This window comes from Mastigoproctus giganteus, chromosome 4 (genome assembly GCF_048544385.1).
Source record: "Mastigoproctus giganteus isolate SK-2022 chromosome 4, ASM4854438v1, whole genome shotgun sequence".
Taxonomy (NCBI): Eukaryota; Metazoa; Arthropoda; class Arachnida; order Uropygi; family Thelyphonidae; genus Mastigoproctus; species Mastigoproctus giganteus.
The window spans coordinates 22,050,935-22,063,967 of record NC_143578.1 but is presented as its reverse complement, the minus strand read 5'-3'; the positions used below and the strand labels follow the sequence as shown (position 1 = coordinate 22,063,967).

At 37.0% G+C, this 13,033-nt stretch overlaps 1 protein-coding gene across 2 annotated transcripts; it reads left to right on the top strand.

Annotated features, from left to right (window-relative positions):
• Positions 1-2,202: 2,202 nt before the first annotated feature.
• LOC150086458 (uncharacterized) lies at positions 2,203-9,166 on the top strand. Of its 2 annotated transcripts, XM_090371397.1 has the most exons (3): positions 2,203-2,682; positions 6,314-6,573; positions 8,778-9,166. In XM_090371397.1, exons 2-3 carry the CDS (start codon positions 6,319-6,321, stop codon positions 8,823-8,825), a joined length of 303 nt encoding a protein of 100 aa, XP_090227523.1. In that variant the 5' UTR covers positions 2,203-2,682; positions 6,314-6,318; the 3' UTR covers positions 8,826-9,166. The 2 variants fall into 2 exon arrangements, with proteins under 2 accessions (XP_090227523.1, XP_090227522.1); XM_090371396.1 differs by having other exon boundaries at positions 6,314-9,166.
• The last annotated feature ends 3,867 nt before the right edge of the window (positions 9,167-13,033 follow it).

Here is a 13,033-nt window from a genome sequence, read left to right as displayed (position 1 = left end):
CAGAAAGAAATGGAGAAACTTATACAATTCTTTTTAAAAATTCTTTACTTGGTCTTTTCTAAATAAATATTATCTTTTCACTCAAATATATACCATAATATCCTTTTCATATATTATTTATTGCTGTTAATTATTAATATCAGCAGCTTAATAAAGATAATTGTTTTCATGAATTTTATTTATAGACTGTTTATTTATTAATCACCAAACACAATTACTCACAGTGTACACCACACGTAAAAAGGTATAGCGCATTCGTGTTATGAATAATTCATGTTATTTCAGTTCTGTATTACTAGATAGTGCATGGAACAGCAGCGAGATGGCATTTTTTCTTTTTTTAATTTTTTTGTCAATTTTTTTAAGTTTCGACGAATTCTCGTGATTACATAAAATTATGAATTATTTTTTATAATTTTTGTAAATGGAATAATTATGTTGTTTCTTTTCCGAAAAAATCTCCATTACTTCAATTACTGCTTATTAATAAACGTCACTAGTGAACCAATCGTGTAAAAAACTTTTGTTTCGGTTACGTGGACATGGCTGGCGAATTTTAGGAAAATCACAGCGGTGTTGTTTAAAATATTAAAAAGTAATAAACGAACGTGGTGTGAATAAACAAGTTAGTAATTACGTGTCTGCTTATTCTTAACTGTTTTTAATATTTTCTGCCAAAATATATCTTTTCTTGTTCAATTTGAGAATTTTTTAAAATAATTTTGAAAACATACTGCATATATATACAGTATATAGAAAGAAAGACAACTAGAAGACTGTGAGCAAGGGGAGGGGGAAGAGAGAGAGAGAGAGAGAGAGAGAGAGAGAATATGAAAGCGAAAGAAAGGCAGAGGGAGAAAGATGAAAAAAAAAAAAATAAAGAAACAGACAGAGGAAGAAAGAACTAAACAGGAGAGAAATAAATAAATAAATAGACACAGAAATGCGACACAAGTGAGAAGGTGAGAGGTACAGAGAGAGATGGAAAAATAGATAGATAGATAGATAGAGAGAGAGCGAGAGAGAGAGAGAGAGAGAGAGAGAGAGAGAGAGAGAGGCAAAAATAAAAATAGTGAAACAAACAAGCAGAGCAGGGGAGAGATAAAACTAAAGATAATACAGAGCGTGAAAGAGAAAGACACACAGAGAGAAACGTAGCTAGACAAAGAGAAAATCAGTGAGACAGACATACAGAGAAGGGGAGGGTAAAAGCAAAGACAGGTATATAGTGTGGAAGAGAGAGAGAGAGAGAATGAGAGAGAGAGAGAGAGAGAAACAGGCAGAGAAAATGTGAAGGAGAAAAAGTGATAGAAAAATAGAGCGAGAGTGAGAATGTGGGAGAGAGAGAGAGAGAGAGAGAAAGGAATAAAGAGAGACGAAAGGAAGGATAGACAGATGGACGGAGAAGGAGACAGAAGAAAGGAAAAAAATAGATAGTGAGTAAAGCAAAGCTAGAGAAAGAGAGAGAAATAGAAGAAAGCAAAGATAAATGGATAGGGAGGGAGAGAAAGAAAGAAAAATGAGAAAAAGAAAAAAAAACGAGAAAGAGAGAAATAAAGGCGAGAGAGAGAGAGAGAGAGAGGGAAACGTGGGAGATAAAGATAAGGGAGACACATAATGTGACTTAGAAAGAGTAATAGAAAAATAAAACGAGAGCGAGGTGTGTATGTGAGAGAGAGAGAGAGAGAAAGGAATAGAAAGAGAGACGAAAGAAAAGACATATAGATGCAGAGACAGAAGAAAAAAAAATAGATAGGGAGACAGAGAGAGAAAAACGAGGGAGAAAGAAAGAATTAGGAGAGGGAGAGAGAGAGAAAGACAAACAAGGGAGAAAAAAAGGTATAACGAGAGAAAGAAAATGTGAAGTGGAAAGAGTGGTAGAAAACTAGAACGAGAGAGAGAGAGAGAGAGAGAGAGAGAGAGAGAGAGAGAGAGAGAGAGGCGGACAGAAAATGTGAAGGAGACAGAGTGACAGAACAATAGAACGAGAATGAGAAGGTCAGAGAGAGAGAGAGAGAGTAGATGGTAACGTCTGCTCCTCGTAGGAGGGGCCCTTTCTTCCGACACGTACACAATTATCAATAAACGAGCATCCTCCGTGTACGTGTAATAATCGCCTCCGCTGCAAGGCACGGCTCATTCGCTTGCGTTGCCGTCATCACGTATGCGGTCCATTCTCATTATCCCGCTGCCCATGGAACACGTCACGCACGACACCACCTCGTCGACTGAATGTTTAAAAACCCCTAAGCAGACGACTTCCAATTGTACCAGTGCCGACAGGTGTCTTCGATGTGACCTTACCACAAACTGCCTCCATCATTCTATCACCTTCTCGGGTCCGAAAGAACCCCCGACCGAGTAAGCGGTGCACGACCGACCCGACCCGGACCCGAACCCGCCATAAACGAATCGGAAAAGCGAAATCAACAATTTCCAACTTCGTCTGGCAAACGAAATGTTTGGAGAAAACATCCGCAGTATCCCCATTCCTGGAAGAACTGATCGATTACTCGTCTCGGTGTGAACGTCCGCAGTAGCTCCAACGGTTTATCTTCCCTGGACGAACTACTCGATCACGGGTCTGGGTGTGTTCCGGAAAGCCGAGAAAACATCGCGCAATACCTTCGGCATCGCCGTCTGCTGACGTTATCCGCTTTCGGAGCTTCTGGACTCAGCCAGGTAAGTCCGTCCATAAAAACCCGTTCCTTGTGTTACGTTTAGTACGTCGTCGTTTACGGCTCGCTCGTTCAAGTATCGTACGCGGACGCTGGTAAGCATATTGCGAACCGCATCCCGTACGATGCCGTAAAAAGGTAGACGCTTCGTTATTACCTGTTGCGTTTGTAGGTTAAGTAAAACGTAGCAGTTACAACGAACTGTTAATATAAAACAGTTCCAAAAACTGTTAAAATGAAACAGTTACAGAGAACTGTTATTTCATTAAGGAATTCCAATATGTTCACTTACAGTAAGTAATAGTTATACAACGCGTAAAACCCGAGTTTATTACAAGTCCGTGGCGTCCTCTAGCGGGAAATTCCATAAGCAGTTATCGTAAATGGTAAAAGATCTGGAAGCCTTTCACGATGGGACAAAATCAAGTATGGAAAATTGCAATTTTCTCTTCCAAAAGAGAAAACCATGCTATACACACCTGAGACCGATTAACTGAGCCACAGGGTGAAAAAAGCCTATTAATGGTTGGGAGGAATTTCCAAATCTTTCAAGGACCAATTTACACATAATTTTTTCGTTATATGATGGGTAAGATCTTTATTGTAAATTAAGGTTATACATTGGTTGTGCATCAAAGTCTACGAAATAGTCAATCTTTCGAATTGTAGAAGTTCTGGGAGTAAGAAATGGCAGCGGTAAGTTTGGTTTTTTTTTCAGGAGATAGACTAGCAATTTGATGAATTTACTTCCAGTTCAACTAACCAGATTGGCCTGGACTAGTTGGAGAATGTAATGATCAATGATATCTCTTTGCACTTTGGTTAATAATTTGACTCCATTAGCAACCATCGCAATTTTGAAAGACACTTCTGATGGTAATGGAGAGGAATTGGGGTTTGTAATAATGTTTTTAGGGACATCAGAGACTAAGGCCATATTGCTCCATATATACTGTCTGTAATTTGCGGATGTTCTGTGGTCGATCTTCTGTTTGCTAGACGAAAAAACCGATTTTCCGGGAGAAAAAAAAAAAACAATGCTACCCTCGCCTGAGACCGACTAACTCAGCCACGTTTTGAATAAGACCCATAAAAATTCTTCACGTCATCGACTGGACTCGAACTCAGGTCTTTCCCACCCGGTGTGAGGAGGAAGGCGATTCTACCAACTGTGCTACCCACGAGGGGAAAGTGGAAGTTGTAAAATAAGGAAGTACTGAGGTGTCTTACTTCAGGGAGAGAAAGTTTTTGATTTGGAAGTTTAGTGATCGATCAATGAATTATATTGGAATACTAGTTGATCCAGCTGTTTACCAAGGGTCTACTCACTCGGACCACTGCCATAGCGCTGGGCTTTGTGAAGTTATTGGAAAATGCACAGTTGTTCTGTTGGGTGTTACCGATATTTTCTGGAGAGGACTATACAAACTGAAGAATTTGTATAATGGTTTCTGGATTTGAAACTTTTCTGGATGGATGTTAAACGTTTGATATAGTTTTCTTCGGAGAAAATCTTGGTTTCTTAATTCCACGTATATATCATATCATAATTGGTAACATGTTATTTTGAACAACTTCCATTGAAGGAATTCTACCAGAGGAATTTGGAACAAGAAGAGGGAGAAGTAATTAATTACTGAATGAATAAAAAGAAAGTATGATCACTTCTTAGAACCAGTGGTAATGCCACTACTTTTGATAATAAATAACCATCTTCTTCCGGTAAAAAAAAAGAAGAAGATAGTTATTTATTATCCACTACCCTGAAAGAATTATTTATATCCAGAAGAGTTATTTATCCATTCCCTACAAGGACAGATCTTAGCAGATACAATGTTCTGGGAGAGGAGGTTTAAGTTGTGATTTCTCTTCCTTAAGCATGCGAAGAATCTCATCCACATAATAATGAAATATCCAAGAGGACTCACTCAAAGTTGTAGAGATTATTGTGGCTGACCATTATGGTGACTCACTCGGACCACTGCCATAATACTGGTCCCTTTCCCTGATGATAGAGCGCTGTACCTGCGTTCTGCGTTATTCCTATATAAATAACTTCATGCATAACCCAAACACCTGTCCAACAGAGGATGTCACACGCCTTTAAAGAGGATTGACCACCTTGATAATCAGGCGACACTGAAATCGGATTCCACTTAAAACTACCACTAATATCAATAATCTGTTCATCAGTGATTGTGTGACTTTGAAAATAGGGGTGTGTGGATACTTTTTGGAGGCTAGTGGACGCATAATAATTTAGGTAAACATTTCCCATAGAAATATCTGTAGAAAAAACATAAGCAGAAGCCGATTCTTGTATGGTGGGAAGTGAAAAAAGTTTGTAAGGGACTGATTAATTAATCCGACAGTTCTCATATGGATAGAATACAAAATAGTATTCTAATAAAAGAAAATGTCATCCAATTCTTGTAATGCAACCGACGCGAGGTTGAGAATGGCCATGAAAGAGACTTCCTTGGAACAGAAACCATCACCAAGTTGTGATTTGAGGTGTTTAGAGGACCATTAACATCGACTGAGTACGTTGAATGGTTGTCGGTGAGAAAAAGATCAAGGTGTTGGGGCAGGGGTTAGGGTTGTCTGTGAGGTCACTATTGATTGCATGTGGACCAGCTGTGTCCGTGTAACTAAAAAACTGAAGAGAGCTGCAGTTGTTAACGTTAAAATCATCAATAAAATTACCTCACTGTTAGTAAAGTTGTATTGAAGAACGTCAAGCTTCAAAGAAAGGAAGTCAAAAATTTGTGAGTGATTAGTGAAGTTTGAAGAAGCCAGAGGAGATCAAATGGAGAGAATACATATTAGGAAGTCTCTGAATGGACACATCAGAATGAACATAGGACTCTCAGAATGGACATATTCACAGATACTACATTTAAAGAAAAAGAAATCACAGGCTGGTGTTATTAGAGTGTTCCAACACTCTTCCAAAGGACTTAAAAAATGCAACCCGTGAATTTATACAGAAAAAGAACATCTTAGTTGGTTGGTTTGTTTCTAGTTTTACAGTTTTATCAACTCAATTAAAGCCAAATATCAGTATATTGTATCTGTAAAGTGCATATAAACAGAGGTGTTCAGATATTAAAATATCTGGACACCTCTATTTTCATAGTCCATTGACCTTTCCCGGATAGACAAGTGGCCTAGACCAGACTATAGGAAGGCGTATAAGCCACAAAAGTTAGTCATTCTCATCCGGCACGGCGATGTCTACCTTAATATTTTGGACAATTCCTTGCTGCCTACGATGTGGCAATTCTATGGTACACATCCTTGATGGGATTCTTCCATGTAATGTCGTTAAGAAAGTAATTTGGTTGGGTCAAGCAAAGTCTAGGCAGACATATTGTAAAGTTTTATTAACAACATATTATTAAGCAATCAAATCTTTGGATTATACTTTTTTGCCAATCGTACAGACAGACTAAAGTTCAAATAACTGTTTATTTGGAGATCGAAACCAATTTTAATCGATTTTTTAGAAATTTATTTATTTGAAAAATGAATTTTATATTTAATAAGAAAAATTCTGTAAACAATTTTTGTTTTATTTTAATTAAATAATTTTAAGATGTCTAAATTCGCATTTTCGATTTGTTTCTTAATAGTTCTGATGGCTTTCGGAGCCATTAGAATTCGTCATGCAAGAGAGAAGAGAAAAGAAAAGCGACTTACTAGTCTACGCCAGAAACGAAGTCCCAGCACGAATACATCCGTATCTCATGGGAGACAGTCCGTATCTGGAACACCTGGTGGACCATCTACACCCCAATCAGTTCGGCATCCATCTCCAATGTCCACGACAAGCACTGTGGGATCCGAACTTAATCATATCTCGAGATACAAACGTCATATAAAGATAGTGTTGGTAATTATAGGTTTCATTCTACTGATAACGGGTGTGGTATTAGTGGAAGTAGTAGACATCTTCACTTGGGGTTTGCTTTTTCTGATCATCGGTCCTATTCTAATTTTATTTACTATCTCCCTTCTCATAGTTGAAAAGAAATGTATGTCGAGCAACCAGGCAGACACAATTCAAGTTTCCCCTGATAATATTAAAAACAAGGAGAATGAACTCACTGACCTTTTAGTGGACGCATCAACACCTACACCTGAACGTCGAACTGAGACACCAGAAGTAGGAGAGACTGAGTCTCCTAAAACACAAGAAAAATGTCCCTTTGTTGAATCTGATAATGGAGCCGTGAAGAAAGATATGGAGGAGAAATAATATTGAACAAATCATGTCTTGCATATCTTTCTATAAAGCTCTTTTGCTATAAAACTCAATAGGTGTTGCTTTGTCGTTTTACACAAATATTTTTGATAAAACCAACCTCAAAACCCTTTGAAAATCGAAGTTCTCCCATCATACTCTGCGATGGTGGTCTCTATAGTTACCATTCTCATCCATTGCATTATTTTACTAATAAAGATCTTATTATTGCATTAACAATAGGTAAAATAGTGCTAAATACCGTGGCAATGCATGATGGGAGTGTAATGGACATTAGGGTGTTATATACACTAACCTCTCAAAAGTATGCGGCTGTTCCCTTAAAGATAATGAGTGATGTTAACCACAGATAAAATTAATTGGTAAATTTCGATAGCGGATAGAACGATTTGCAATAAGAGATTTATAGACTTCCAGTCTATAAATCTCTTATTGGTTACTTTTCCAGTAATTTGTTTCCTGAGTGGCCCTGTAGGCTGTTTAATCCTTCAATGGTGGCCAATATTGTGAAAGGGTGGAACACCGTGTGTAGTACAACGGTTAAATTATGATCATGATCTCATCATCTCCAATGATGCCCCTGCAGAGCATTACATAGAAGCCTAGTTGTCCAAAGAACTGTTCACAAGCGCATTCACTGTCTATATGAATTTTCTTTACAAGGGATAAGTGTGAATCACAAGAACTGCATGAATATGAACGATGGGGACTATCTCCATCATTCGCGCTGTTCACAGTACCCATCATTATTAATTTTAACAAGATTACTTTTCCAACTTTAATCATCGGTGTCCAAATATTTTTGAGAGGATACTGTATATAGACTAAATGCTTGATTAGTAATTTTTCATTAATAAGAACTGCAAAAGTTCAAAATGCTAAATACAGTGAAATTTTTGAAAAAAAAGAGGGAGGGAGGGGTGGTGCCTACAAAATGTAAGAAGTAAAAAGATTAAGATATTTAACTCTTGTTCTGTTTAAGAAAGAGTCAACCCAAAAAAAAAAACACCAACCACTACATCAACCTAAAATGAAACAATAAAGTTCATTGGCCAAAAAGTTAGAAATGTTACAGCCCATACATGGATTTGTGGCATGGATTCCACTAGGTGTCTCACGCAGTCCAGATTTGACCATCATGATATTTGTCAGCTGCTGTATTGTGATCGGTAGACACTTGCGAAACTGCCTTTTCAGCATATCTCGGACATTCCTAATTAAGCTGAGATCTGAGAATCAGGAGGCTGGACTAGATGGAAATATTACGAATGTTCCTCGAACCATTCAAATACAATTTTTTGGCAGTGAAAAATTGCGTTGTTGACTTGAAACAATCCATCGCAACCCGCGCAGAAATGAGATTGCAGTGGAAGTTGGTCCGATACAACAGAAAAATATTCATTGGAGATAGGTAACACGACTTTTCAACGGTACGTGCTAACCCAAGCCATACCAACAAAACATACCCACGTCATGATGCCACCTACAGCAGCTTGAATGGTGGACAAGAGACAGACTGGATGCATAGCTCTTGACCACATGTTTACCCTACAATACTGGACTGTTCCGTAAGTCCAGCCTTGACATTGACGCACCACGCAAGTCAAATCTTTCGATTGCTTTACAGAAAGAAGTTTTATAGGCACACGACTACCAAATCCCATATTCTTCAACTCCTTCCCTCCCCCCCAATGGTTCTTTCTTTGCCTAAATTGAATGCTTCTGCCATTTTCTGCATACTGGACTTTCTATTTCGACTCATAATTCGCTTTAAATTCTGGCGGTCTTGTTTTTGATGTACCAACTTTCTGACGCATTTTTTCCCTTCACAGCTGCTTGTGGTTCCTGCTAGACATGCTCCAACAATAACACCTTGCTGAAAATCGAAAAGAATACCTGTCTTCCCCATGACTGGATCGACTAAGAAGCCCAAGAAAAGCGTATAGTATTAGTTTGATACCACCAAACTTGTGATCATATCATGTGACAACCGCCATTTGCAACTGTTATCTGTTGACGCCAATTGCAAAAGGTTTCTAATTTTGTGGCCAGTGAGTTTAAAATTTTACTGATAGTTACCAAAAAGAATAAGTGGTTAAGGTGTATTTTGGAGCATCAAAGAGATGCCACTACTGATAATAACAGATGACCTAATAATTACGGGTAAATTATGTAGAAATTTACGTATGGATGTGTCCCTTCTTCAGCGATTACACCTAAATATAGCAACTAATTTTCGAAATATCATACTGTTGCACATTTTGATTTGAAATATATATAAAAAATAAAACTATTTGTCATTTTATAATAAAATATTTCAATTTTTTCATTAAAATTAGAAACAGGATGTCTAAGTGTATATTTTTTCGCTTTTCTGTTAAAAGCTGAATTCACTATTTTAATAAAAAACACGAGTTTATATGATTTTAGTGATGGACTGTGTTCTTGTGTTATTATCTATACACCAACTCAATTTCCAAAAATGATTTTGTAATTGTGATAATGTCTTTGGAGTAAAAGTAAACCAAAGCCATTTTTCTATTTGAACTGAGAACAGGAAAATTGATAGCAACGCGTATCAATTGATGGGCCTGTTGATGAGCTCATTGATGAGAGTCTTGATGAGGAAAGTTATTTGAAAACAATTTAAAAAAATCATTTTATGTTGCGCGTGGTGCCACCTATTTCTATCTTCTGCTGTTAGGTAACACCAGACTACAAAAGACTTTGCTGTCAGTTTTCTTGCTTCTGTCCCTCTCCTGTTGGAAATTCTAAGGAGACATGAGGGTTTCTTAAAATTTATGAATTTTTAAATATTTCACAAGTGATTCCAAACTCAAAATCCTTCTTACTTTTTAAATTCCTGTGGAATTGAAAAAGTAAGAAAGATTTTGAGTTTGGAATCACTGGATATTTGGGTAAAGTTTGAGTAATTTTATATTATACTGCTTTTTCTCAAATTTCTCAATAAAAGCAGAAATCATTCTGTCCTATTTAAATTTTTAATAATGTATACAACATATGACCAAAAGTATTCAGACATCCACGGATAATAAGAAATCTAACGCACTTTGTTCTGCATGACGGTTTCAACCATCCTGGGAATACTTTCTCCAACTACCGGTAAGCGCGTCTAGCATTCCTCTCCTTTTCACTTGAAAAGTAGTTGCCAGAGCCCTCTTGGAAGAAGGCCATTTTGACTACATTCTATTCTTCCACTCCAATTCAGTGAGCGTGTTCAATAGGGAGTGGGCTGGCTCTGAGATGATCAGTTCAACCTTATCATGTTATTGTCCACAGACTGGTCCGTTATGAGATGGAGAGTTTGTCGTGCTAATACTGATACAGCCCGTTTCTGGATTACTGCTACAGTGCAAGTAGTGCGTGACTGTTCAAATCCAAGTAGACTGTAGACTTCTTGATATCAGGCTCTACCGCCAAAGGACCAAGTCCGAACCAGCTATAACAGTCCCATACCATCAGACTGTCTCCACCAAAGGCCAAGACAGTACACTTTGACACCGGAACAAGTCAGTGTTGGTTGTTCCACTGTCAGAATATCGTGGGCCTGCCATGAGCAGGCAGATCCACCTACCTTTCCAGAAGTTGATGACTTTTGGAAAGGTACAAAATATTCGTAGAGGGGTGGTGTAATACTTTTGGTTATATGGCGTTTATAACCAAAATTAATTATGTATTAGTTCGTGTACATGACGATAACAGCCTTGACATTAGCTATGAGAAGAAAACAAAGAGATAGAGAATTCCACAGACAATCCAGAAAAGTAGGCCATGTAATAAATATCTCACAGCACTGAAATTTAAGGTCTACGTACATTTTTGCAATTTGACAATAAATTACAATATTTCTTTATGAGAATTTTGTGTTTCCTAAATATAATATTTCCTTAAACTTCCACCTACTGCCAAAAAGAAAACAGAATAATGAAACATCGCCTCTGCAATGAAGCCAGTTCCATCATTTTTATTACACTTCAATGATGGAAACAAAAAGTGTTTTATATCTGTAGGTGTACTCATATTTTGTGGAAGTGAGAAAGTAAGAGGATTTTACGAGAATATGGCCCATTTATCTTATTAGGAGAAGATGAGTAAATCTACACAACTTCTCCTAACAGGATTTATCATCATCTCCGAACCTTTCTTTCAATGCTTTTCTTAGAACCACCTAGACACCTGCGAGGTCTATTGCTCAACTCTTGCTATAAATAGAACATTATACTTGCCATGCACACAGAGGTCAAATATCGCTTTTTCTACAAGACATACTGTCTTCGATTTCAAGACAGTTTCTCATAAGCTTATAAACGCATGATCTAGTTGATGAAGGAACAAGCATCTTAAATCGGCATCTTCTTGGTTTTTTTCTTTTTTTTTTTTTTTGCAGTTGTCAAGTCAACAGAAGAAAAATTCCTGGTGCTGTGGTTAAAAGATGCTAGTTTCATTTCAGTCAAGTTATTTCATGAAAAGGTGATTATCCCATTGTATAAGGCAATGGTCAGGCCACATCTTGATTACTGCATACAGGTCTGTAAGCCTCATTGTAGAAAGGATGTAGATCTGCTAGAATGGGTACAAAGAAGGGGCAAGGAGATTGCTAAGGGGAACAAATAGGTGCTCTTACCAAGAAAGACTTCAGTTCTGCAAATTTTGGAGTCTGGAAGACTAGACACCTGCGAGGTCTCTGATTGAGGTGTTTAAGTCTTCGAATGGATTAAGCAAGCTCAATGCTGATTGGATTCTTCCTCTTGCTCACATCACACTCACACACGAGAGGGCACAAATTCAAACTTCGGCAGGACAGTTGCAGAATAGATGTGTGCAAGTTTGCCTTTAGACAGTGGGTGGTTGATTGTTGGAACAAACTTCCATCTCTTGTTGGGGAAGTTGATATCTTAAATAAATTTCAAGGAGCACTGGAGGAATGGATAGGTGAAATGGGAGGGTTTTTTTTTTTTTTTTTCATTTGGCTGATGATGTATAACTTGCTTTCTTGCATCATTTTCCACTACAAATGCTAATGTTAATCTTGTATTGTAATCGGCAATGTACCAAGGACCAAATTGAAAATTTGCGAAATCCACTGTAGGATAAGTTTTTATTTCTTTGAATGAATAAGATGAAGCATTTATAAAGAGCCTCCACCTGATACTTCATTAGAAAAATGCTAAGAAATAATTCAATACCAAGAATCAAGCTGGATAAATATATATATACAGGTATACAGGTAGAGCAATGGGGGCCTGCAGCCCATGCTTAGCTGCTAACCTCTATTTGCATCATATTGAAAGAAACTTAAACAAAAACTTAATACTTTACCGCTACACAGATGATCTAATAGTAATAAATAAACCCAACTTTCTTAAATGTATGGTTAAGCACTACCCACCCGAATTAGAGCTAGAATGTACTAATAAGCATAGTAGCAGTACAGCTACCTATCTAGGTATAGAAATTTTCACAGAAGAAAAAATATTAAACACTAAAATATATGACGAGCGCAAAGAATTTAGAATTAAATTAATTATCCTAACACACTGACATTCTAATATTCCAAAGAGAATTCGCAGGAATATCATTGTTTCACAAAGCTCTAGACTGAAACAAAATGTGTAATAATACTAATAATATCATAGAATCGCTTATAAACTTGAGGTCTAAGCTTATTAATAATGGATTTCTCGCTAATTTTATCGCTAAACATCTTCACAAAGCTTATTTCTTTTATTTCCTTATTATTAACTATAATTTTTATTCTAAATTTCTTCATTATTGTAATACTGTTTTTGTCCATTAAATACCATCCTTTACCCTTTGTAGTTATACCAGGATCCCTTGCTAAAGGGTCGGGCAGTTACGCTTCCGTTATATCCGAAGTACCATTATAAAAAGCTATTTTCTTTGCTTTTCACTTTTTACTTTCTGTATTATATATATATATATGTTTGTATTAATATATTGAGTAAAGTATGCATAAAATGGATGTGAAAATTACACAGAGTACCAGAACTAGAAGTAGAAAAAGAAGTGTAGTAGATTTGTGAGAGGTGAAAGAATGTTAATATCC

Bases quoted from the DNA above. Each gene is read 5' to 3' on its own strand.
- LOC150086458 (XM_090371396.1), top strand. From the start codon at position 6,319: ATGGCTTTCGGAGCCATTAGAATTCGTCATGCAAGAGAGAAGAGAAAA.